This window comes from Nerophis ophidion, linkage group LG10 (genome assembly GCF_033978795.1).
Source record: "Nerophis ophidion isolate RoL-2023_Sa linkage group LG10, RoL_Noph_v1.0, whole genome shotgun sequence".
NCBI classification, from domain to species: Eukaryota; Metazoa; Chordata; class Actinopteri; order Syngnathiformes; family Syngnathidae; genus Nerophis; species Nerophis ophidion.
In genome coordinates, this window is record NC_084620.1 from 63,102,078 (window position 1) to 63,128,730 (window position 26,653).

At 39.7% G+C, this 26,653-nt stretch overlaps 2 protein-coding genes across 14 annotated transcripts in view; one reads left to right on the top strand and one right to left on the bottom strand.

Annotated features, from left to right (window-relative positions):
• Positions 1–20,390, bottom strand: part of LOC133561307 (mucin-19-like) — a 101,029-nt gene extending 80,639 nt beyond the window's left edge. Inside the window, exons 1-13 of the mRNA XM_061914672.1 lie at positions 20,122–20,390; positions 19,928–20,057; positions 19,790–19,853; positions 19,630–19,712; positions 13,533–13,728; positions 13,322–13,441; positions 5,980–6,100; positions 5,772–5,907; positions 5,604–5,681; positions 5,465–5,534; positions 5,261–5,398; positions 5,029–5,175; positions 2,789–2,883 (exon numbers count right to left, since the gene is read on the bottom strand). Coding sequence (XP_061770656.1) covers positions 2,789–2,883; positions 5,029–5,175; positions 5,261–5,398; positions 5,465–5,534; positions 5,604–5,681; positions 5,772–5,907; positions 5,980–6,100; positions 13,322–13,441; positions 13,533–13,728; positions 19,630–19,712; positions 19,790–19,853; positions 19,928–20,057; positions 20,122–20,390 — 1,647 coding nt within the window. The remainder of the gene's footprint in view (positions 1–2,788; positions 2,884–5,028; positions 5,176–5,260; positions 5,399–5,464; positions 5,535–5,603; positions 5,682–5,771; positions 5,908–5,979; positions 6,101–13,321; positions 13,442–13,532; positions 13,729–19,629; positions 19,713–19,789; positions 19,854–19,927; positions 20,058–20,121) is intronic.
• Positions 1–26,653, top strand: part of LOC133561169 (proton myo-inositol cotransporter-like) — a 250,512-nt gene that overhangs the window by 46,518 nt on the left and 177,341 nt on the right. For 6 of the 13 annotated variants that reach the window (XR_009808600.1, XR_009808589.1, XR_009808588.1 and 3 more), the window contains 3 exons: positions 5,288–5,405; positions 19,951–20,076; positions 20,157–20,366. The exons of 1 other annotated variant lie outside the window; for it this stretch is intronic. The gene's annotated coding sequence lies outside the window, so the exon portion shown is untranslated. The remainder of the gene's footprint in view (positions 1–5,287; positions 5,406–19,950; positions 20,077–20,156; positions 20,367–26,653) is intronic. 6 more of the 13 variants (XR_009808595.1, XR_009808597.1, XR_009808591.1 and 3 more) reach the window with 5 other exon arrangements.

Below are 26,653 nucleotides of genomic sequence, written 5' to 3' on the forward strand. Positions count from 1 at the left end.
TTGAACTTTCACAGTATCATGTTGGACCCGCTCGACATCCATTGCTTTCGGTCCCCTAGAGGGGGGGGGGGTTGCCCACATCTGAGGTCCTCTCCAAGGTTTCTCATAGTCAGCATTGTCACTGGCGTCCCACTGGATGTGAATTCTCCCTGCCCACTGGGTGTGAGTTTTCCTTGCCCTTTTGTGGGTTCTTCCGAGGATGTTGTAGTCGTAATGATTTGTGCAGTCCTTTGAGACATTTGTGATTTGGGGCTATATAAATAAACATTGATTGATTGATTGATAGTAACGCGCTACATTTACTCAGTTACATCTACTTGAGTAACTTCCGGGATAAATTGTACTTCTAAGAGTAGTTTTTATGCAACATACTTTTACTTTTACTTGAGTATATTTATAGAGAAGGAACGCTACTTTTACTCCGTTCCATTTATCTACATTCAGCTTGTTAATCGCTACTTTTTTTTAATCGATCTGTTAATGTTTGTTTTGGTTTGTCAGACAGACCTTCAATGTAGGATACGCATGCCTGCGTTTCACCAATAACCGTATGGACCGAAGCGGCACTTATAATACACTTTTTCACCACTCGTGGCAGTAATGACAATATCAAACAAAACAGAATAAGTCTGGTGCCAAACTAATAGATACGTTTCTTAAGCGCAAAAATTATGACTAAAGTGGTGAAGCTGAATTTTCATTTGTACTTTTTATTATTGACAGCTTATTAAAATACATTATTTATGAGCTAGTTAGGGTGGATCTACACCTGACATCCACTGTAATGAAACCAAGTACAAGAGCTTATCTTGTCGATACTACTATGATTACGTCTATTTTTTACCATCACAAACATGCAGTCACTGGTGACGTCGGACCAATCAAACAGAGCTAGGCGGCCACATGACAGTCACACGTAAAACCCGACTTAAACAAGTTGAAAAACTTTTTGGGGTGTTACCATTTAGTGGTCAATTGTACCGAATATGTACTGTTTTGTGCAATCTACTAATAAAAGTTTCAATCAATCAATCAATCAAAAGTGTAAAGGAAAAAAGACACTTTTTATTTCAACCGTACTTCCCGTCAAAAGCCTAAAGGCTGATCGCACAGTTCCTGTCTTCACAATAAAAGTGCCGCTCCATCGCGCCTGCGTTAACAAAATAAGAGTGTCCAAAGCCAGCACAAACAAGCTAGCAAGCTTCCGGAGTTTGCCGCCAATGTATTTCTTGTAACGTGAATACAAACGAATATGGAAGCCTGACAAAAAAGATGCAAAAAAGCCAACGACTTTCATGCGGTATTAGACAGAAAAGAGGAACTTTTTTTATCCTCCATTTGAAAACGTGGACGTTATCAGCAATACTGTCTGATTCCAATCAATGCAAGTCATCAGAATCAGGTAATACACCAACTTATATTCTTGTCTTCATGAAAGATAGGAATCTATATGTTAAACATGCATGTATATTCATTAAAACACCTTTAACATGTCAACAAAAACGGCAAAATAAATAAATATAAATTATATACTGTATACATAAATGTGTATATATAAATGTGTGTGTGTATATATATATATATATATATATATATATATATATATATATATATATATATATATATAATATTTATACATACACTGTATATGTATATATGAGGTAGATCACCTCGATTTGGTCATTAATTAAGTAATTGATTAGCGTTGAAAAACTTATTGGGGTGTTACCAATTATATGGAATATGTACTGTGCTGTGCAATCTATTAATACAAGTTTCAATCAATCAATGTCTACTGAGCCTATGGTGCTATTAAGTTATTGTGGCTCAATGTGCCTTAATTTTTTTTATTTTAATGTATTATTATTTAATATATATTATTGTTTTAGTTGCTTAAGAGATATTCCTGGCTCTGAATTTGCTCATTGCTATTTTTATGTTTTTGTGCATTATTTGTTGCTGTAATCATTAAACAAGCAGGTTGCTCATCAGTTACTCAGTACTTGAGTAGTTTTTTCACAACATACTTTTTACTTACTCCTTACTTTTACTTGAGTAATACATCTCTAAAGTAACAGTACTCTTACTTGAGTACAATTTCTGGCTACTCTACCCACCTCTGCGCATACCCCTGGGGGTACTTGAAGGTATGCCAAGGGGTACGTGAGATTTAAAAAATATATATTCTAAAAATAGCAACAATTCAAAAATCCTTTATAAATATATTTATTGAATAATAGGTCAACAAAATAAGAATGTAAGTTCATAAACTGTGAAAAGAAATGCAACAATGCAATATTCAGTGTTGACAGATAGATTTTTTGTGGACATGTTCCATAAATATTGATGTTAAAGATTTCTTTTTTTGTGAAGAAATGTTTAGAATTAAGTTGATGAATCCAGATGGATCTCTATTACAATCCCCAAAGAGGGCACTTTAAGTTGATGATTACTTCTATGTGTAGAAATCTTTTTTTTTATAATTGAATCACTTGTTTATTTTTCAACAAGTTTGTAGTTATATGTATATCTTTTTTTCCAAATAGTTCAAGAAAGACCACTACAAATGAGCAATATTTTGCACTGTTACACAATGTAATAAATCAGAAACTGATGACATAGTGCTGTATTTTACTTCTTTATCTCTTTTTTTCAACCAAAAATGCTTTGCTCTGATAAAGGGGTACTTGAATTAAAAAAATGTTCACAGGGGGTACATCACTGAAAAAAGGTTGCGAACCACTGCAGTATAATATATGTTGTACTAAATGTGAACAAGTGTTCTTACCTTGTGGTACCCATCAGGTGCGACGTGACCATGGCACTTGGCAAATACGCCACTAGGGTCGTTCAACACGGCACATTTCTCATCAGCAAATAATTCTAAAACATAGAGGGATGTGAAATGACGTGACACATTTTTAAAGTTTTGTGTTTTAGCCACTTTTATTTAGAGAAGTAAGAATATTTAAGTTGCAACAGAAATTAATGATGTATATTAAATACCTCTACCTCTGTTTTTTTATTGTTTCCGTATACTGTCATTGCATTTACATAATCTGAATAAAAGTTAAAACATGTTAAACAATTTGCTAACTAACTAACTAACTATGTATACGAGTATGTATATATAATTAAGATTTTTGAGAAATAGCATTTACTTGATTAAATACAACTACTAGTGGGTACAGTATAAAGTAGCTAGTTAGTTAGCCTTTAGTTTGAAAAATAAAACATACATTTTTATTCCAACATGTTAAATTATTTAATCAAGTAAATGCTATTTCTGAAAAATATGAATTATATATACATATATGTATATAAATATGTACATGAATGTATGTATATATATCACCATCCATTTTCTACCGCTTATTCCCTTTTGGGGTCGCGGGGGGCGCTGGCGCCTACCTCAGCTACAATCGGGCGGAAGGCGGGGTACACCCTGGACAAGTCGCCATCTCATCGCAGGGCCAACACAGACAACATTCACACTCACATTCACACACTAGGGCCAATTTAGTGTTGCCAATCAACCTACCCCAGGTGCATGTCTTTGGAAGTGGGAGGAACCCGGAGTACCCGGAGGGAACCCACGCATTCACGGGGAGGACATGCAAACTCCACACAGAAAGATCTTGAGCCCGGGATTGAACCCCAGGCTACTCAGGACCTTCGTATTGTGAGGCAGACGCACTAACCCTTCTGCCACCGTGAAGCCTTATACATATATATATATATATATATATATATATATATATATATATATATATATATATATATATATATATATATATATATACATGTGTATGTAGGTATGTATATGGATGTATGAATATGTGTATATATGTATAAGAAAAATATATATACTATTTACAATCCTTTTTTTATTATTTGAATTATGTTTGTAAACTCAAGACCGTGCAAAAAATAACTAAAGAATCTAAAAATTGAAGACTATTAAAATGGACTCCATGAAATAAACATTAAAAAACTAATCTGAATTAAGGTTTTATTTTTTTAACCTAATTATCAATCAATGATTATTTATATAGCCCTAAATCACTAGTGTCTTAAAGGGCTGTACAAACCATAACAACATCCTCGGTAGATTTATCTTTATTTAAATTATCTAACTAGCTACAGTATATTATACTGTATAATTATATAATATATTTGAATAAATGTATAAAATAATTTTCATGTATTATATATATATATATATATATGTGTGTATTTGTTTATATATGTGTATATATATTTATATGTACTGTGTGTGTGTGTGTGTGTATATATATATATATATGTATGTGTATATATATATATATATATAATGTGTGTGTAGATATGTATGTAAATGTTTCTATATGTATGTATATACAGTATATGTGAATAGATGTATATATTTATGTGTATATATACGTATATATATGTTTATGTATATATATGTATTTATATACATATACATAATACGTATATGTATGTATGTATACACACACGTATATGTGTGTATATATGTATATACATACATATATCGGTGTATATATATACACATTATATATGTATGTATGTGTATATATGTGTGTATGTATGTGTATGTATATACATATGTGTGTATGTATATGTAAGTATATATATATATATATATATATATATATGTTTATATATATACACGTGTGTATATATACACATACATATGTGTATATATGTATTCAAATATATATATATATATATATATGCAGTATATATATATATATATATATATATATATATATATACATATATATACACGTGTGTATATATACACATACATATGTGTATATATGTATTCAATTATATATATATATATATACAGTGTATATATATATATATATATATATATATATATATATATAATAAAAAAAAAAGGAAGATAATTATAATTTTACATAAATAGCATTTACTTGATCAAATAATTAAACATGTTAGGCACAATATGTGTTTTACAGCACACTGCATGTACAATATACATATGTACCGTTTCCTTACCATAGTCTGTGTTGATGCAGCGGTCGATGACTTGCCCACAGTTACCCACACTCCAAGAATGTGCAACCATTTGTGCAGAGTTCTCGATTATCCCGCTACTAGATGTAAAGTCGTCTTTGGTATCATTGTTGCTGTTTCCACAGAGACCTTTTTTTTCCCCCAAATTAAAAGTCATTGCAATTCCAAGTCACAATATGACGAAAATAGTTCCACAAAGTATACCATTAAGTACCTAATACAGTTGTCGGGCTGTCTTCAGATGCGGTGATGTAGAGCTGCATCTCGGGGAACATCAGGACTTGCATCTCCATACCAAAGGATGTGCTGGCGTGCACGTACGTGGACGATTGCCAGAAAACGATGGCGTGATCTGCGCGGTGAGGGATTTGCTGAGTCACCATATTTGTTCATAAAGAGAAGTAGAATAACAATTTACCAGACTGATGGAGCTCTGTAACATCCTCCTCTCCAAAACGCACGGTGTTGTGTGCGAATGTGTACACATCCTGCAAAGTTTCAAACTTATGGGCTTTTTTCTTTGGAAGGAGATAAATTATTGTTGTGTTGGACTTTACCTGGAAAAGCTCGAGGACAACAGCTTTTACAAACGCTCCCTTTTCCGAGAACTCGATTGTTAGCGACCAGTTTTGGCCCTGAAATATTTAAAAATATATATTTAAAAAAAGAAATAAATATTCATATTACAGCTCTCAAAGAAAAAGCTGTACGATGCGACAACTTACCTTTGAAGCCAAATATGTGCATCCACCAGGCACCACGTACTCTTTTCCATCATATGTTGTCACGTAAGGCCCTTCAATGAGACACTGCGATGGACAGTAGTTGTCAGAGCAATGCCACTTCCCGGCCTCGCACACGCTTTGGAGAAACGATAAACACTAAATCTTAAAAAAAAAAAAAACCTTTTCGTGGTGGATTTAACATGCTTACCACGACTGACACTTGGTGCTGCGTCTGTCCCCAGGAGAGTAGATCAGGCCAGCAAAGACACAAGGACAGCTGGACGCATTGATGCATTGGAAACTATCGGCATGATCGTTTAACACCTCATCTGAAATACAAATGCTCTTCTTACTTATTGCTTCCTTCCAGGGAAAGGAAATCAGAAAAAAAAAACATGTCCTCAGACTCCAGAACTGGTATACCTGCAGCTTTTTTGCATTAGTGGATGGTCAATGGGTTGTACTTGTACAGCGCTTTTCTACCCCTATTTTTAAGGAGCCCAAAGCGCTTTGAAAGTATTTCCACAATCGCCCATTCACACACACATTCACACACTGATGGTGGGAGCTGCCATGCAAGGCGCTCACCAGGACCAATCAGGAGCAAGGGTGAAGTGTCTTGCCCAAGGACGCAACGGACGTGACTAGGATGGTAGAAGGTGGGGATTGAACTGTACCAACTTCGCCACGCCGTCCCCCAACGTAAAACATGTTCAATCAGCGGTGTGCCTCTTCGGAAGTGCAGACCAGAAGAAATAGAACTAACACGAGCATAGAAGTTGAAACACATTTTAAAAAAAGAGCAGACACTTTCACTATCTACTGCAGATCACCAGTAATCTTGCCCAGAATGCGAACTTGCAGGCACTCAGAACGTCTAAAACACAGACCGTGGCAAAACTGAATTAAAGTCAATCAATTAATCAATCAATGTTTACTTATATAGCCCTAAATCACTTGTGTCTCAAAGGGCTGCAAAAACCACTACGACATCCTCGGTAGGCCCACATAAGGGCAAGGAAAACTCACACCCAGTGGGACGTCGGTGACAATGATGACTATGAGAACCTTGGAGAGGAGGAAAGCAATGGATGTCGAGCGGGTCTAACATGATACTGTGAAAGTTCAATCCATAATGGATCCAACACAGTCGCGGGAGTCCAGTCCAAAGCGGATCCAACACAGCAGCGAGAGTCCCGTTCACAGCGGAGCCAGCAGGAAAACATCCCAAGCGGAGGCGGATCAGCAGCGCAGAGATGTCCCCAGCCGATACACAGGCGAGCAGTACATGGCCACCGGATCGGACCGGACCCCCCCCACAAGGGAGAGTGGGACATAGGAGAAAAAGAAAAGAAACGGCAGATCAACTGGTCTAAAAAGGGAGTCTATTTAAAGGCTAGAGTATACGAATGAGTTTTAAGGTGAGACTTAAATGCTTCTACTGAGGTGGCATCTCGAACTGTTACCGGGAGGGCATTCCAGAGTACTGGAGGCCGAAATGAAAACGCTCTATAGCCCGCAGACTTTTTTTGGGCTTTGGGAATCACTAATAAGCCGGAGTCCTTTGAACGCAGATTTCTTGCCGGGACATATGGTACAATACAATCGGCAAGATAGGATGGAGCTAGACAGTGTAGTATTTTATACGTAAGTAGTAAAACCTTAAAGTCACATGTTAAGTGCACAGGAAGCCAGTGCAGGTGAGCCAGTACAGGCGTAATGTGATCAAACTTTCTTGTTCTTGTCAAAAGTCTAGCAGCCGCATTTTGTACCAACTGTAATCTTTAAATGCTAGATATGGGGAGACCCGAAAATAATACGTTACAGTAATCGAGGCGAGACGTAACAAACGCATGGATAATGATCTCAGCGTCTTTAGTGGACAGAATGGAGCGAATTTTAGCGATATTACGGAGATGAAAGAAGGCCGTTTTAGTAACGCTTTTAATGTGTGACTCAAAGGAGAGAGTTGGGTCAAAGATAATACCCAGATTCTTTACCGTGTCGCCTTGTTTAATTGTTTGGTTGTCAAATGTTAAAGTTGTATTATTAAATAGAGGTCGGTGTCTAGCAGGACCGATAATCAGCATTTCCGTTTTTTTGGCGTCGAGTTGCAAAAAGTTAGCGGACATCCATTGTTTAATTTCATTAAGACACGCCTCCAGCTGACTACAATCCGGCATGTTGGTCAGCTTTAGGGGCATGTAGAGTTGGGTGTCATCAGCATAACAGTGAAAGCTAATACCGTATTTGCGTATGATGTCACCTAGCGGCAGCATGTAGATGCTGAAGAGTGCAGGGCCAAGGACCGAACCCTGGGGAACTCCACACGTTACCTTAACGTAGTCCGAGGTCACATTGTTATGGGAGACGCACTGCATCCTATCAGTAAGATAACATTAACATACGCCATGGTTTACTGAAGAAACTAGAGCTCAGAAATTATTATGTAGAAAGCTGGAACGCAAATGGCGCACGACTAAACTTGAGGTGCACCATCAAGCTTGGAGTGATAGTTTAATAACTTATAAACGCATGCTTACCTTAGCTAAAACTAATTATTACTCAAATCTCATCCGCATTAATAAAAACGATCCAAAATTTTTGTTTAGTACAGTAGCATTGCTAACCCAACAAGGGACTCCTTCCAGTAGCTCCACCCATTCGGCAGATGACTTTATGAAGTTCTTTAATAAGAAAATTTAACTTATTAGAAAGGAGATTAAAGACAATGCGTCCCAGCTACAACGGGGTTATAGTAACACTGACACGATTGTATATACGGCGGATACTGCAAATATCCAAAATAGTTTTTCTCGTTTTGATGAAATAACATTAGAAGGATTGTTACAACGTGTAAATGGAATAAAACAAACAACATGTCTACTTGACCCACTTCCTGGGAAACTTATCAAGGAGCTTTTTGTATTATTAGGTCCATCAGTGCTAAATATTATAAACTTATCACTTTCCTCGGGCACTGTTCACCTTGCATTCAAAAAAGCGGTTATTCATCCTCTCCTTAAAAGACCTAACCTCGATCCTGACCTCATGGTAAACTACCGACCGGTGTCTCACCTTCCCTTTATTTCGAAAATCCTCGAAAAAATTGTTGCAGAGCAGCTAAATGAACACTTAGCGTTTAACAATCTATGTGAAACCTTTCAATCCGGTTTCAGGGCAAATCACTCGACTGAGACAGCCCTCGCAAAATTGACTAATGATCTATTGCTAACGATGGACTCTGATGCGTCATCTATGTTGCTGCTCCTCGATCTTAGCGCTGCTTTCGATACCGTCGATCATAATATTTTATTAGAGCGTATCAAAACACAAATTGGTATGTCAGACTCAGCCCTGTCATGGTTTAACTCTTATCTTACTGATAGGATGCAGTGTGTCTCCCATAACAGTGTGACCTCGGACTATGTTAAGGTAACGTGTGGAGTTCCCCAGGGTTCGGTCCTTGGCCCTGTACTCTTCAGCATCTACATGCTGCCGCTGGGTGACGTCATACGCAAATACGGTATTAGCTTTCACTGTTATGCTGATGACACCCAACTCTACATGCCCCTAAAGCTGACCAACACGCCGGACTGTAGTCAGCTGGAGGCGTGTCTTAATGAAATTAAACAATGGATGTCCGCTAACTTTTTGCAACTTAATGCCAAAAAAACGGAAATGCTGATTATCGGTCCTGCTAGACACCGACCTCTATTTAATAATACAACTTTAACATTTGACAACCAAATAATAAAACAAGGTGACTCTGTAAAAAATCTGGGTATTATCTTCGACCCAACTCTCTCCTTTGAGTCACACATTAAAAGCGTTACTAAAACGGCCTTCTTTCATCTCCGTAATATCGCTAAAATGCGCTCCATTTTGTCCACTAAGGACGCTGAGATCATTATCCATGTGTTTGTTACGTCTCGCCTCGATTACTGTAACGTATTATTTTCGGGTCTCCCCATGTCTAGCATTAAAAGATTACAGTTGGTACAAAATGCGGCTGCTAGTCTTTTGACAAGAACAAGAAAGTTTGATCATATTACGCCTGTACTGGCTCACCTGCACTGGCTTCCTGTGCACTTAAGATGTGACTTTAAGGTTTTACTACTTACGTATAAAATACTACACGGTCTAGCTCCAGCCTATCTTGCCGATTGTATTGTACCATATGTCCCGGCAAGAAATCTGCGTTCAAAAGACTCCGGCTTATTAGTGATTCCTAGAGCCCCAAAAAAGTCTGCGGGCTATAGAGCGTTTTCCGTTCGGGCTCCAGTACTCTGGAATGCCCTCCCGGTAACAGTTCGAGATGCTGCCTCAGTAGAAGCGTTTAAGTCTCACCTTAAAACTCATCTGTATACTCTAGCCTTTAAATAGACCTCCTTTTTAGACCAGTTGATCTGCCGCTTCTTTTCTTTCTCCTATGTCCCCCCCTCCCTTGTGGAGGGGGTCCGGTCCGATGACCATGGATGAAGTACTGGCTGTCCAGAGTCGAGACCCAGGATGGACCGCTCGTCGGGACCCAGGATAGACCGGTCGCCTGTATCGGTTGGGGACGTCTCTACGCTGCTGATCCGCTTGAGATGGTTTCCTATGGACGGGACTCTCGCTGCTGTCTTGGATCCGCTTGAACTGAACTCTCGCGGCTGTGTTGGAGCCACTATGGATTGAACTTTCACAGTATCATGTTAGACCCGCTCGACATCCATTGCTTTCGGTCCCCTAGAGAGGGGGGGTTGCCCACATCTGAGGTCCTCTCCAAGGTTTCTCATAGTCAGCATTGTCACTGGCGTCCCACTGGATGTGAATTCTCCCTGCCCACTGGGTGTGAGTTTTCCTTGCCCTTTTGTGGGTTCTTCCGAGGATGTTGTAGTCGTAATGATTTGTGCAGTCCTTTGAGACATTTGTGATTTGGGGCTATATAAATAAACATTGATTGATTGATTGATTGATTAACATTATCATTAAAGCTACACTGTGTGTTTTACATCAAAGGAATACATTTTAGATGTGCATGGTACCTTGATTGGTGATCAGGAGAATAGAGTGTCTGTCATTTTTGGAAGGCTCATGTGAGGTTTAGTATTTTTGGACCAGCCAGGAGACCTACTTCAGGTACTTCTTTGGCTACAACATTTTAGTATTGATGTTTGCCAGTGAAATAATTATAAATGAAATTAAGACTAACGTGATATAAACTAGATATTCTCTAATCCTGTGTTTCGTAATTGTTGGGCCGCGAGTTATGTTGTATCCACTGCAGTACTCAGTTGTAATATCATTTTCCACCACTTGTGGCAATAATCACGATTATCAAACAAATAAGAGATGTCTGCATCTAAAGTCATAGAGAAGTTTATTAAGCATAAAGATCATGACTAAAGTGGTAAAGCTGTGTTTTCTGTTTCACTTTAATCAAGAAACATGTAAATTATTAATTTAGTGTATTTATTTTAGCACAACATAATTTGAATGTACTGCATTTATGTGTTAAATAACACACACTTTCATGTTGTTTGACAAACTGTAATTCTGTGAATGCTTGGACATTCACACATAATATTTGACATAAAAAAAAAAATATTTTATTCTGCTGCAAAAGTTTGGGGCACTCCACAGCCCGCAGTTTTCATCTGATCAGAACCGTTGAAGTATCAAATCATTCGGCCCGACCGGGAATCGTCAACTCCCTATCAAAAAAAAGTTTAGAAAAAATCCCGGATTAGCCAGAATTCCCAGTTTTCTGGGACATTTGGCCCATTGAAAATGAATCGGCCAATTTTCAAACATGCACAACTTCGTCATTTTTCCACCCGATTCAAACCGTTCCACCACCCACAAACCCCACGAGTTTAAAAAAAAAAAAAAAATTCCAGAGCCCCATTTTTCAACCGTTTTTGACCATTCCACCATCACAACATTCCTCTTAGTTTCCCAGTTTTCCAAAAAATTTCAGCAATTCCGAATACCTATTCAAACAGTTACTACGTCAACATTTTTCAACCGTATTGAAAAATTCCAACACCAACCCATTCCTATCATCTAGGACAGGGGTCGGGAACCTTTTTGGCTGAGAGAGCCAAGAAGCCAAATATTTTACAATGTATTTCCGTAAGAGCCATATAATATTTTTTTTTAACACTGAACACAACTAAACGTGTGCATTTTTAAGTAAGACCAACATTTGTAGAATATAATAGGTCTTTTATTCTTTGTAATAACATTGTTCTTCTGAAGCTAACTGTAGAGTGGGCGTGGCCTGCGGGCCTGCAGCGAAGCGGGGTGTTGCCAGGACTGGCCTCAAAATCAGCGACAGGTGCGTGGATGGCTCACCTGGGCCTTGTTATCCACACCTGTCGCTCTGTTTATAAGCAGCAGACCGGAGGAGGGACGGGGTTGGGGCTGGAGCCAGAGTACGAGCAAGAACGAAAGAGAAAAAGACAATTGCTGGAAAGCAACTGAGAGACTTATTGAAAAATAAAAAAATAATAAAACCCTGAAACAGGCTCTTATGTCGGTGCTTGGTGGTCTGAAGAACCCCCAGGGGGGCAAGCCCTAAACTAACCAATAATGAATAAATCACTTCTTACCCTTAATGCAACTTCTTGAACAAGTGCGGTTGAAAAAAGGATGGATGGATTCAAATGCATGAGCATGTTTTATATTTTGAACATTATTTTTAACACTTTGTTTACAAGTGGAATTATTCATTACTTATTATGTTAAGCAATGTCAGCTCAGATTTATCCAAGAGCCAGATGCAGTCATCAAAAGAGCCATAGGTTCCTTACCCCTGATCTAGGACAAATTTTAGTTAGATATAATTATTAAAAGTGATAAAAATCAGTAACAGTTCGAGATGCCACTGAGCTCAGTAGAAGCATTTAAGTCTCACCGTAAAACTCATTTGTATACTCTAGCCTTTAAATAGACTCCCTTTTTAGACCAGTTGATCTGCCGTTTCTTTTCTTTTTCTTCTATGTCCCACTCTCCCTTGTGGAGGGGGTCCGGTCCGATCCGGTGGCCATGTACTGCTTGCCTGTGTATCGGCTGGGGACATCTCTGCGCTGCTGATCCGCCTCCGCTTGGGATGGTTTCCTGCTGGCTCCGCTGTGAACGGGACTCTCGCTGCTGTGTTGGATCCGCTTTGGACTGGACTCTCGCGACTGTGTTGGATCCATTATGGATTGAACTTTCACAGTATCATGTTAGACCCGCTCGACATCCATTGCTTTCCTCCTCTCCAAGGTTCTCATAGTCATTATTGTCACCGATGTCCCACTGGGTGTGAGTTTTCCTTGCCCTTATGTGGGCCTACCGAGGATGTCGTGGTGGTTTGTGCAGCCCTTTGAGACACTAGTGATTTAGGGCTATATAAGTAAACATTGATTGATTGATTGATTGAAAAATCTAAAATAAGACTAGAATTCATTTGTAGTGGAAAAGTTGGGCCTCGTGGTTAAATTTAGTTAAAGATGAATAACCCCTGCTCTACAGTCAATCGGCCATTGATCTGTTAAAAAGTACATCATTGGCCTTACCATCTGAGCAGACACAAGAGTTGGTGAGGTCTCGGTCAGAAGATCTGGGGGTTGAGCAGCTGGGCACATATGCAGGACCTTCTTCTACATAGCTGAGGTCTCCTGGACAACTGGGTTCGTCTGCAAAACATGGCATCAAGTAACTTTAACCAAAAATGATTAGCGGACCTGCATATAATTGTAGTCATTAATGAGATACTGAGAAACATACCGCACTGGGTGACACGTCTCCATCTGCTCGCAACATGGCGTTCATTTCCACACTGGTGTACCACTTCTCTGAAGAACGCACAGCCCACATAGGAGCTGTCCTCGTAAAGGTAGAGGTTCACTTCGCAAAGTTCAATATAAAGAGATCCTGTTGTTTTAAGGCAATCCAACACTAATGATATCATCTCTCTACATTTCTGCAAACACAAGAAGGGCAATTGTGGTTCTTCTTAATGCGAGCAGTGATTAAACGTCAACAGTTTATATCCTAAAATCACAAAGTCAAGCAGAATCACAGGACTAAAACTATTGGTAAAACTATTGATAATAGTTTTACCAATGATTTTGACAATAACACTACAAGCGGTCTACTTATGACTGACGTTAGTGATCATCTGCCAGTTTTCACAATATGACGGAAACTACAAGAACAAAAACATAAAAGACATTTCAAAGACTTTGCACAGAGAAGAGGATGATTGATTTCAAAAATGAGCGAGAAAAGCAAAATTGGGACAACGTGTACAATGAAAATGAGGTTGATGAAGCATGTGAACATTTCTTAAACAAGTTCATAATACTTTATGACAAACATTGTTCGTGGAAACAACTCAGTCGAAAGCAGAAAAAGAATAATCAACCTTGGATGACAAAACGATTAAAAAAATGCTTGTAATAAGAATAATAGATTATATAGAAAATGTATAACACAAAGAACTACAGAGGCAGAAAATTAGTACAAAAAGTATAAACAAGCTAACCTATTACGAACATGTAGAAAATAATTTTACAGCCAATTATTCAACAGGAACAAAAACAATATGAGAGCAATGTAGCATTATTAAAAATGGCACTAAAAGGGATTACCCCCCAATACTTCTCAGACAGAAACAAAAATAATGACAACATAAAAGAAGTAGTTGAAATCTTCAATAGTTATTTTGTAAATATTGGACCAAAATTGGAGGAAAGGATTCCAGACCCAGTTTCAATTGAGGACTATAATGATACCATAGAGAGAAATCCCAACTCAATGTTCCTTAATAATGTGACAAAGGAGGAAATAGTGAAAATGGTGAAAAAATGCAAATCTAAGACTTCAACTGATTGTAGTGGAATTGAAATGGAAACGATAAAAAAGGTTATTGAAGAGGTCTCAGGACCATTAATGTATATTAATAATAGTAACCTATCATTTCAAACAGGTAAATTCCCAAACAAAATGAAAATAGCTAATGTTGACCAATTTATAAGACTGGAGACCAATTTACAAATTATAAACCTGTTTCTTTACTTCCACAATGTTCTACAATAATTGAAAACTGTTCAATAACAGATTACAGAGTTTCAAAAACAAAAATAGAACCAACTGAGAACCAATATGGATACAGAGCTAATGCTTCAACTTCGATAGCTTCAATTTAACTTATTTAAGTTTAATTGAACTTATTTATACATACTGTATGTATATAAATATATATATTTATATATATATATATATATTTATTTATGTGTGTGTGTATATATATATGTATGTATGTATGTATACATACACATATACATATACATATACATACATACATACAGTATATATGTGTGTTTATATATATATATATACACATATATATATATATACACAGTGTATATATATATATATATATATATATATATATATCTTGATTGGATTATCCAGAGAATAGTGCTCGATACCGTGGTAGAGCGCAATATGTATGTGTGGGAAAAATCACAAGACTACTTCATCTCTACAGAACTGTTTCATGAGGGGTTCCCTCAATCATTAGGAGATTTTAATGGAAGCATTCACATACAATGGTTTGTATAGGGCACAGAGTGGGTGGGTACAGTCAGGCGTAGGGTGTGGTGATTGGCTCATGTGTTACCTAGGAGGTGTTTCCGTCTGTGGCGGCATGTTGAAATGATTTCACTGCGCTTGTTCAGGGATGACAGGTCTGGATGATATATAATAAACAGTTTCTCTTTTAAGCATAGGTTGCATCTTTTATTACCACTGTTGTAAGGTGTGCTGGATGCAAGAATTTGCCATGTTATTGAATATTCAACAATAATGTTGAATATTCAATAACATGGCTAATTCTTGCAACTATGTTATTGAATATTCAACATTCAACAATAATGTTGAATGTTGTAAGGTGTGTTGGATGCAAGAATTTGCCATGTTATTGAATATTCAACATTCAACAATAATGTTGAATAATCAATAACATGGCAAATTCTTGCATCCAGGTTATTGAATATTCAACATTCAACAATAATGTTGAATATTCAATTACATGGCAAATTCTTGCATCCAGCACACCTTACAACAGTGGTAATAAAAGATGCAACCTATGCTTAAAAGAGAAACTGTTTATTATATATCATCCAGACCTGTCATCCCTCAACAAGCGCAGTGAAATCATTTCAACACGCCGCCACAGACGGAAACACCTCCTAGGTAACACATGAGCCAATCACCACGCCCCTACGCCTGCCTGTACCCACCCACTCTGTGCCCTATATAAACCATTGTATGTGAATGCTTCCATTAAAATCTCCTGATGATTGAGGGAACCCCTCATGAAACAGTTCTGTAGAGATGAAGTAGTCTTGTGATTTTTCCCACACATATATATATATATATATATATATATATATATATATATATATATATATATATCCCCATCTTTTCCATTTGAATAATTATTTTAACCTTAAAAGCCGAGGGTTGCCTACCCCCTTCTTAAGTAAACAAAGTGCACACAAATAGAAGCTGGGGATTCAAATTATCAGCCAACTGTCCATCGAGTTAGTCACTTTAATATTGATCATTATTACAACTACAGTACATACGCTGTCTGGCTAGCTGTGTACAAACAAAACATGAAATGTGGGCTAATAATTTACAGATACTGTAATAAGATTGCTCATGTTTTTCAGTCAATACAGAGTGGTGTCTTATCACATAATGTTGTGCATTACAAACTCTAACGTGTTCGGTGCTGACGTGGAAGTTAGCATATCTTTTGCCGTAGCAAGCTTTTACGGCTAACTCCGAAGCACGCCAATGAGTTACTACGCTAGAAAAAGAGTACCTCCTGCTCTTATAATAACAATGTCGCAACAGCTTGGTTATTGTACAGATTATGGAATGTAAAGTAAGCATTGTTGATGGTTTTTTTCATGTATTTTTTAAGTGATTTAGAGGTACAATTGATTGCTCACTTTAGCTGCATTGCTAGCCACCGAGAATGAGACGATTATTACAAGTAAGCATGCAAAAAAACCTGTCTTTCATAACGATTGTGAACAATAGGCAGAAAAAAAGTTCCCCTTTTGATATTGAAGATGTTTTTTTGTGGTGTGAAATTGCTAGATAAAAATACTTTTTTTTGTACCTTTTTGAAATGTATTTTTGGAGTTTACATATATGAGAGGAAATGTTCACTTACAGCAGGGGTCGGCAACCCGCAGCTCTGGCGCCGCAGGCGGCTCTTTAGCGCCGCCCTAGTGGCTGTCTGGAGCTTTTTCAAAAATATATGAAAAATGGAAACGATGAGGGGAAAAAAACATATTTTTTGTTTAAATATGGTTTCTGTAGGACATGGGTGTCAAACTCTGGCCCGCGGGCAAAATTTGGCCCGCCGTGTAATTTCACTTGGCCCTTGAGGCAATATCAAATTAACATTAGAGCTGGCCCGCCGCTGTAACACCGCATTCACCGCTAATACTCTTACTTGCCAACCCTCCCGATTTTCCCAGGAGACTCCCGAAGTTCAGTGTCCCTACTGAATTTCATCCCGGGCAACAATATTAGTGGTGGGCCTTAAAGGCACTGCCTTTGGCGTTCTCTACAACCTGTCGCCACGTCCGCTTTTCTTCCATACAAACAGCGTGCCAGCCCAGTCACATGATATATGCGGCTTATACACACACACACACAAGTGAATGCAATGCATACTTGGTCAACAGCCATACAGGTCACACTGAGGGTGGCCGTATAAACAACTTTAACACTGTTACAAGTATGCGCCACACTGTGAACCCACACCAAACAAGAATGACCCATTTTGGGAGAACACCCGGACTGTAACACAACATAAACACAACAGAACAAATACCCACACCACTTGCAGCACTAACTCTTCCGGGACGCTACAATATACACCCCCCGCTATCACCAAACCCCGTCCACCTCAACCCCGCCGCCGAAAAGAGGCATTCCATTTTTATTTTTATTTTATTTGATATGCCATTGATATTTTTTGATTATTATTATTATTTGAAACTCGATTTTGCATGTCACTATAAATTTGTATACTGTAAGCTTTGCTTGTTCAAGATTCACTGCAATACTTGTTTGGATCCCTATTAAAAGGTTAATTTGTTCAACCTCGGCCCGCTGCTTTGTTGGGTTTTAAATTTTGGCCCACTCTGTATTTGAGTTTGACACCCCTGCTGTAGGAGGACAAACATGACACAAATCTCCCTAATTTCTATAAAGCACACTTTTTATGTTAAACATGCTTCACTGATTTGTGTATTTGGCGAGCGCCGTTTTGTCCTACTAATTTTGGTGGTCCTTGAACTCACCCTAGTTTGTTTACATCAGGGGTGCCCATTACGTCGATCGCGAGCTACCAGTCGACCGCGGGGGGTGTGTCAGTCGATCTCCAGGCAGGCTTTTAAAAAAAATAGACCTAAAAATTAGTGATCATCAATCTTCACCAAGACGTCACTTAAATGACATTCACGGTACCGGAGGGTCTTGTGAGATGACGCTGGCTGCTGCAAGATCATTATTATGAAAATATGACCGAGAGGAAGGCGAGAAACACTTTTTATTTCAACAGACTCTCGCGCCGTACCTTCCGTCAAAACTCTAAAGGCCGACTGCACATTTCCTATCTTCACAATAAAAGCCCTGCTTCATGCTGCCTGCGCTAACTAAATACAGAGTCTCGGAAAACTGGCGTGCACAAGCGATCCCTCAGAAAGCTGGCGTGCACATCACTTGTGCACGCCAGCTTTCCGAGACTCTTATTTTGTTAGCGCAGGCAGCATGAAGCAGGGCTTTTATTGTGAAGATAGGAAATGTGCAGTCGGCCTTTAGAGTTTTGACGGAAGGGACGGTGCGAAAGTCTGTTGAAATAAAAAGTGTTTCTCGCCTTCCTCTCTGTCATTTTTTCATAATAATGAACTGGCAGCAGCCAGCGTCATCTCACGAGACCCTCGGGTGCCGTGAATGTCAATCAAGCAAGCTACGGAATTTGCCGCCAATGTTTTTCTTGTAAAGTGTATGGAAGCTGGATGAATTAGATGCCAAAAACCAACCACTTTCATGTGGTATTGTACAGAAAGGACAACTTTTTTTCTCCTCCATTTGAAAATGTGGGTGTTATCATCATCATTACTGTCTGATTCCAATCAATGCAAGTCATCAGAATCAGGTAATACACCAACTTATATTCTTGTCTTTGTGAAAGAAAGACATCTATATGTGTTACACATGCTTGTATTATCATTAAACACATTTAACTTGTCTCTTTAAATGTCTCTTTCATAAATAAATAAATATAAATGATATATATAAATGAGGTAGATCCCCTCGAGTTGGTCAATTGAAAAGTAGCTCGCCTGCAGAAAAAGTGTGGGCACCCCTGGTTTACATGTATAACTTTCTCCGACTTTCTAAGACGTGATTTATGCCACTTCTTTTTCTGTCTCATTTTGTCCACCAACCTTACAACGTTGTGCATGAATGGACAAAGGTGAGTTTTGTTGATGTTATTGACTTATGAGTGGTGTGCTAATCAGACATATTTGGTCACTGCATGACTGTAAGCTAATCGATGCTAACATGCTATTTAGGCTAGCTATATGTACATATTGCATCATTATACCTCATTTGGAGGTATATCTGAGCTCATTTTGTTTCCTTTGTCCTCATAATTAAATTCATATCGTATGACACTATTTGTACGTAATATGGCTTTTAATTTTTTGCGGCTCCAGATTTGTTTTTGTATTTTTGGTCCAATATGGCTCTTTCAACATTTTGGGTTGCCGACCTGACTTACAGCATTATAAACAGCAATCATATCCCTGGTTTGACATGTGTCTTCAGTGTGCACGGCGTCCGTAATCAGCTTCTGCTTATCACCTGAGGACAAGATTTCAAAATGTCCCGCTTTACAAAAATCCCCATGTGGACATAATCAAAGAGGGCACTGTGTTTACCCTCAACGTTGTGTTTCCCACAGAGTCCACTCATGTCTGCGGTCATCTCCTGCTGCATCTCCACCTTGAATGACACGTCACGTCGTTGTGGGACGTGTCTTCATGATGATGTCATCTACTTCTAATGTTGCGTCTCACCCAAAGCGTGTCTATTCCTCCAGGTACGTCACGCCAGGTGACCGTGAGAGGAAGCAGCATGCTCCTCAGCCTGGTGTAGATGCCGTACTGGAAGACGTGCTGGTAGGTGTGGTCGTAGGGAAGGGAGACGCTGTCAACACAATCATGAGGTGATGTTAGCACTGAGTTGTGTTAAAAAATCAGTCATGCCGGACCTTTCTGACTCCACAAGGATGTTTCCATTCATCAGGACCGTTTGGACTTTATTGATAGTGATCTCCACTTCCACCAGCAGCCCGTTGTCCCCCCGCCGGGCGCTGATGTCGCAGTCCACGCGGTTGTGTGTGAAGCGGCTGAGGGTGACCCTGCAGGTGGACCGCAAGTAGTAACTGGAGCCGTTGAAAGGTTGGACCACACCGCTGCCGAATGTCTTGCAAGTGACTGGCGACAACAGTGGCAGGTGAGTCAGATGAAGTGACAACATGCAGAGGCTTTAGCTTGGAATCAAAAAAGTGGCCGGTGATAAGAGTTAGGTTGTTGCTGGAGCCGCTCCTCATCACCTATAGCAGGGGCGCTCACACTTTTTCTGCAGGCAAGCTACTTTTCAATTGGCCAAGTCGAGGAGATCTACCTCATTCGTATTTATAATTTATATTTATTTATTTATGAAAAAGACATTTTTGTTAACAAGTTGATGGTGTTTAATGATAATACAAGCATGTTTAACACACATGGATTCCTTTCTTTCATGAAGACAAGAATATAAGTTGGTGTATTACCTGATTCTGATGACTTGCATTGATTGGAATTAGACAGTGGTGCTGATAACGTCCGCATTTTCAAATGGAGGAAAAAAAAAAGTCCTCCTTTCTGTCCAATACCACATGAAAGTGGTTGGATTTGGCATCTCATTTGTCCACAGTAAAACTAAAATAATGCTATGCGGTAACAGAGGAGAAAGTGAAGCACAAATACAAATAAACGGAGTAGACATTGAAAGAGAAAAATACATACGATTGTGGTTGTAATAATAGAGGATCAAATAAACTCAAAAACCTACATAAAAATATACAACGAAAAGTGGCAAGACATACACTATATTGCCAAAAGTACTTGGCCACCCGCCTTGACTCACATATGAACTTGAAGTGCCATTCCATTCCTAACCCATAGGGTTATATATGTTGTCGGTCCACCTTTTGCAGCTATTACACCTTCAACTCTTCCGGGAAGGCTGTCCACAAGGTTGCTGAGTGTGTTTATCGGAATTTTCGACCATTCTTCGAAAAGCGCATAGGTTAGGCCGCACTGATGTTGTTCGAGAAGGCCTGGATCTCAGTCTCCGTTCTAATTCATCCTAAAGGGGTTCTATTGGGTTCAGGTCAGGACTCTGTGCAGGCCAGTCAAGTTCATCCACACCGTACTCTGTCATCCATGTCTTTATGGACTTTGCTTTGTGCAGTCATGTTAGAAGAGGAAAGGGCCCGCTCCAAACAGTTCCCACAAGGTTGGGAGCATGGATTTGTTCAAAATGTTTTGGTTTCCTGGAACATTTAAAGTTCCTTTCACTGGAACTAAGGGGCCGAGCCCAACTCCTGAAAAACAACCCCACACCGTAATTACTCCTCCACCAAATTTCACACAATGCAGTCCGAAATGTAGCGTTCTCCTGGCAACCTCCAAACCCAGACTCTTCCATCAGATTGTCAGATGGAAAAGCGTGATTCATCACTCCAGAGAACGCGTCTCCACTGCTCTAGAGTCCAGTGGTGACGTGCTTTACACCACTGCATCCGACGCTTCGCATCGGACATGGTGATGTATGGCTTAGATGCAGCTGCTCGGCCATGGAAACCCATTCCATGAAGCTGTCTGTGTACTGTACGTGGACTAATTGGAAGGTCGCATGAAGTTTAGAGCTCTGTAGCAACTGACTGTGCAGAAAGTCGGCGACCTCTTTGCACTATGCGCTTCAGCATCCGCTGACCCCTCTCTGTCAGGTTACGTGGCCTACCATGGTGGCTGAGTTGCTGTTGTTCCCAAATTCTTCCATTTTCTTTGGTATATTTAGGAGTGAGGAAATTTGCCGACTGGATTTGTTGCACAGGTGGCATCTTTTGACAATTCCACGCTGGAAATCTCTGAGCTCCTGAGAGCGGCCCATTCTTTCACACATTTTTTGTAGAAACAGTCTCCGTGCCTAAGTGCTTGATTTCATACCCCTTTTATACCAAGTGATTAGGACACCTGATTCTGATCATTTGGAAATGTGGCCTAATATTTTTTGCAATATAGTGTATTTCAATAATGAATAAAGCAAAATATGTACTTCACCAAAATTCACTCAATATTCTCTACTGTTACCTGTGTAACCGTATACGGGTTTTTGTGCAGAAATATGGGGGAAAAACTACTAAAGTACATTCCATTGCCTAATTGTGTAACAATAAAGGTCAATTAGGATGATAATTAGGATAATAGATAAGATATTGATATGACTAAATGGTCCCTAGTGTGTGAATGTGAGTGCGAATGTTGTCTGTCTATCTGTGTTGGCCCTGTGATGAGGTGGCGACTTGTCCAGGGTGTACCCCGCCTTCCGCCCGATTGTAGCTGAGATAGGTGCCAGCGCCCCCCGCGACCCCAAAAGGGAATAAGTGGTAGAAAATGTATGGATGGATGGATATTGATGTGGGATCTGAGCTTGGATGTCGTCGTGGCTTGTGCAGCCCTTTGAGACTTGTGTGATTAAGGACTATAAAATCAACTTTTATTGATTGATATAGAGAACATACAAACCCTTTATTTAATAAATCTAAATATTGAAATTCAATGATTTAGTCCATTTGCAAACGGCCAAAATAATACACAAAACAACCTACATCTTGCTACCCAAGAATATGCAACAATTCTTCTCAACAAAAGAAGAGAAATATAACCTTAGAGGAAAATTTCCTTTAAATAATTTGTATCCACGTACATCGCTTAAGACAGGGGTCTCAATCTCAATTTACCTGGGGGCCACTGGATGCAGAAACTGGGTGACATGCACTTTTTAATGAATTCACCTTTTACATCACATAATCAGCGTGCCGGCTCTATAACATGTTATACGAGGCCTGTACAATTCTACGTAAGTGGCTGCAAGACATATTTGTTCAACAGCCATACAGGTCACACTGAGGGTGGCGGTATAAACAACTTTTACAAATATGCGCCACCCTATGAACCCACACCAAACAAGAATGACAAACACATTTCGGGAGAACATCCACACCCTAACACAGGGGTCGGGAACCTTTTTGGCTGAGAGAGCCATGAAAGCCAAATATTTTAAAATGTATTTCCGTGAGAGCCGTACAATTGTTTTCTAACACTGAATACAACTATATGTGTTCAATTTTAAGTAAGACCCACATTTTTAGAGTATAATAAGTCTCTTATTTTTATGAATAACATTGTTATTCTGAAATTAACTAATAGTCATCATTGTCACCGACGTCCCACTGGGTCATTATTGTCACCGATGTCCCACTGGGGTGAGTTTTTCCTTGCCCTTATGTGGGCCTACCGAGGATGTCGTGGTGGTTTGTGCAGCCCTTTGAGACACTAGTGATTTAGGGCTATATAAGTAAACATTGATTGATTGATTGATTGATAATAATACCTAAAGTAATTCTTACCATTAATGAACAGGTGCGGAAGAAAACGGATTGACGGATTAAGATGCATGAGAATGTTTTATATTCTGAACGTTATTTTTAACACTGTGATCACCAGCGGAATTATTAATTACTTATCGTGTTAAGCGATGTCAGCTAATATTTATCTGAGAGCCAGATGCAGACATCAAAAGAGCCACATCTGGCTCTAGAGCCGTAGGTTCCCTACCCCTGCCCTAACACAACTTAAACAAAACTGCTTCTGCCAACCTAGTCACTGCCGTTGTGTCCTTGGGCAAGACACTTTACCCACCTGCTTCCAGTGCCACCCACACTGGTTTGATTGTAACTTAGATATTGGGTTTCACTATGTAAAGTGCTTTGAGTCACTAGAGAAAAAGCGCTATATAAATATAATTCACTTCACTTCACAAAGACTATAAAAAATGTGACCCATTACCTCCCTGCTTGGCACTCAGCATCAAGGGTTGGAATTGGGGGTTAAATCACCATAAATGATGCAGAAGAAACATTTCACCTCACCTAGTGTGTGAAGTGAAGTGAATTATATTTATATAGCGCTTTTCTCTACTGACTCAAAGCGATTTACATAATGAAACCCAATATCTAAGTTACATTTAAACCAGTGTGGGTGGCACTGGGAGCACGATGGCAAAGTGTCTTGCCCGAGGACACAATGGCAGTGACTAGGATGGCGGAAGCAGGAATCGAACCTGCAACCCTCAAATTGCTGGCACAGCCACTCTACCAATCGAGCTATACCGCCCCAATCATTGCTACTTTAACTTTAACCAACAATGTGCAAGCCCGGTTATAACGCATGAGTGTTATTGCTTGACATATTTGATCAACAGCTACACAGGTCACACTGAGAATGGCCGTAAAAAAAACTAACACTGTTACAAATATGTGCCACACCAAACAAGAAGGGAGAACATCCACACCGTAACACAACTGAACAAATACCCAGAACACCTTGCAGCTTTAACTCTCCCGGGGGGTTGGTGGTAGCGGGGGTGGATATTGTAGCCCGGAGGAGTCAGGGCTGCATGGGATATTGGGTATTTGTTCTGTTGTGTTACGGTGTGGATGTTCTCCCTTCTTGTTTGGTGTGGCACATATTTGTAACAGTGTTATAACGCATTATAACGTCTCGCGGGCCGCAATTGGCCCACGGCCCGCATGTTTGAGACCCCTGTCTTAAGACTCTTAGTATATCATCCATCCATCCATCCATCCATCCATCATCTTCAGCTTATCCGAGGTCGGGTCGTGGGGGCAACAGCCTAAGCAGGGGAACCCAGACTTCCCTCTCCCCAGCCACTTCGTCTAGCTCTTCCCGGGGGATCCCGAGGCGTTCCCAGGCCAGCCGGGAGACATAGTCTTCCCAACGTGTCCTGGGTCTTCCCCGTGGCCTCCTACCTGTTGGACGTGCCCTAAACACCTCCCTAGGGAGGCGTTCGGGTGGCATCCTGACCAGATACCCGAACCACCTCATCTGGCTCCTCTCGATGTGGAGGAGCAGCGGCTTTACTTTGAGTTCCTCCCGGATGACAGAGCTTCTCACCCTATCTCTAAGGGAGAGCCCCGCCACACGGCGGAGGAAACTCATTTCGGCCGCTTGTACCCGTGATCTTATCCTTTCGGTCATGACCCAAAACTCATGACCATAGGTGAGGATGGGAACGTAGATTGACCGGTAAATTGAGAGCTTTGCCTTCCGGCTCAGCTCCTTCTTCACCACAACGGATCGGTGCAACGTCCGCATTACTGAAGATGCCGCACCGATCCGCCTGTCGATCTCACGATCCACTCTTCTTCTTAGTATATCAGTATGTGGAATTACATGATGGAATTTTAGAACGTAAAGAAGTGGAACAATGTACTAATGTGATCAAGTTTGAGAAATTGTTCAAACTATACATGTTTATAAAAGTACAAGGAAGAATAATATTAACAAATAATATTGGTAAATGTCTTGAACTTGAGCAAAATAAGAATTTATCTCATCATCAATGACTTACCTGGTTGGGAAGAAAACTGTTGTATTTACACTACATGGATTTTTAATGTGTGGAATGTTTAAAATGTGGACATCCTGAGTATACAGAGTCAACATATGTGTAAGTAATTGATATGAAGTGGAAAAGGGGTAGGATTGAATAAGTTTTGCTTGTTCCTACTCATTCCTGGACATGTTGTAAAGAAAATGTACAAATGTGATGAATCATTTTGAAACTGTACACATGCTGGACTGGACTGTTAACACGGACCACCAGTAAAAGGAAGGACAGAGCAGGCTGTACTTCCTCAGGAGACTGCACTCCTTCAACATTTGTAGAAAACTCCTGTGGATGTACTACCAGTCTGTGATTGCCAGTGTTCTGTTCTACATGGTAGTGTGCTGGGGGGGCAGCTCCAGACTTGAGAAACTGATCAGGCGGGCCGGTTCTACAATGGGAATGAAACTGGACTCACTGGTGACGGTGGCAGAGAAGAGGACTGTTGACAAACTAGTGAGCATCCTGGATGATGCCAGTCACCCTCTGCATAGTGTTATCAGTAGCCAGAGGAGCCTGTTCAGTTCTAGACTGCTTCATCCCAAGTGCAGGACTAATAGACTCAAAAACTCCTTTGTCCCACACGCCATTAGACTGTACAACTCCTTTCTGGGACGGGGGGCAGGGAGTATTAGGATGACAGGGGATGCAAAACATTAACAGTGCAATACGTTTTCATTACATGGTCACTACTGCCTACTTTGTCTTGTTATATTCTTATTTTACTGTTATATTGTTATTCCCATTGTTTTTATTCTTTTTGTAATATTTCTCTATTTTGTTTCCTTTTAAACCCCCACTATTTACTTTTTACTTTTTTTTTTTTTTTTTTTTTTTTAATTGATCTCAACTCGCCCGGAAAGGGGTGGAGTGCCATCTCCGGGTTGGGGAGGAGACCCTGCCCCAAGTGGAGGAGTTCAAGTACCTAGGAGTCTTGTTCACGAGTGGGGGAAGAGTGGATCGTGACATCGACAGGCGGATCGGTGCGGCGTCTTCAGTAATGC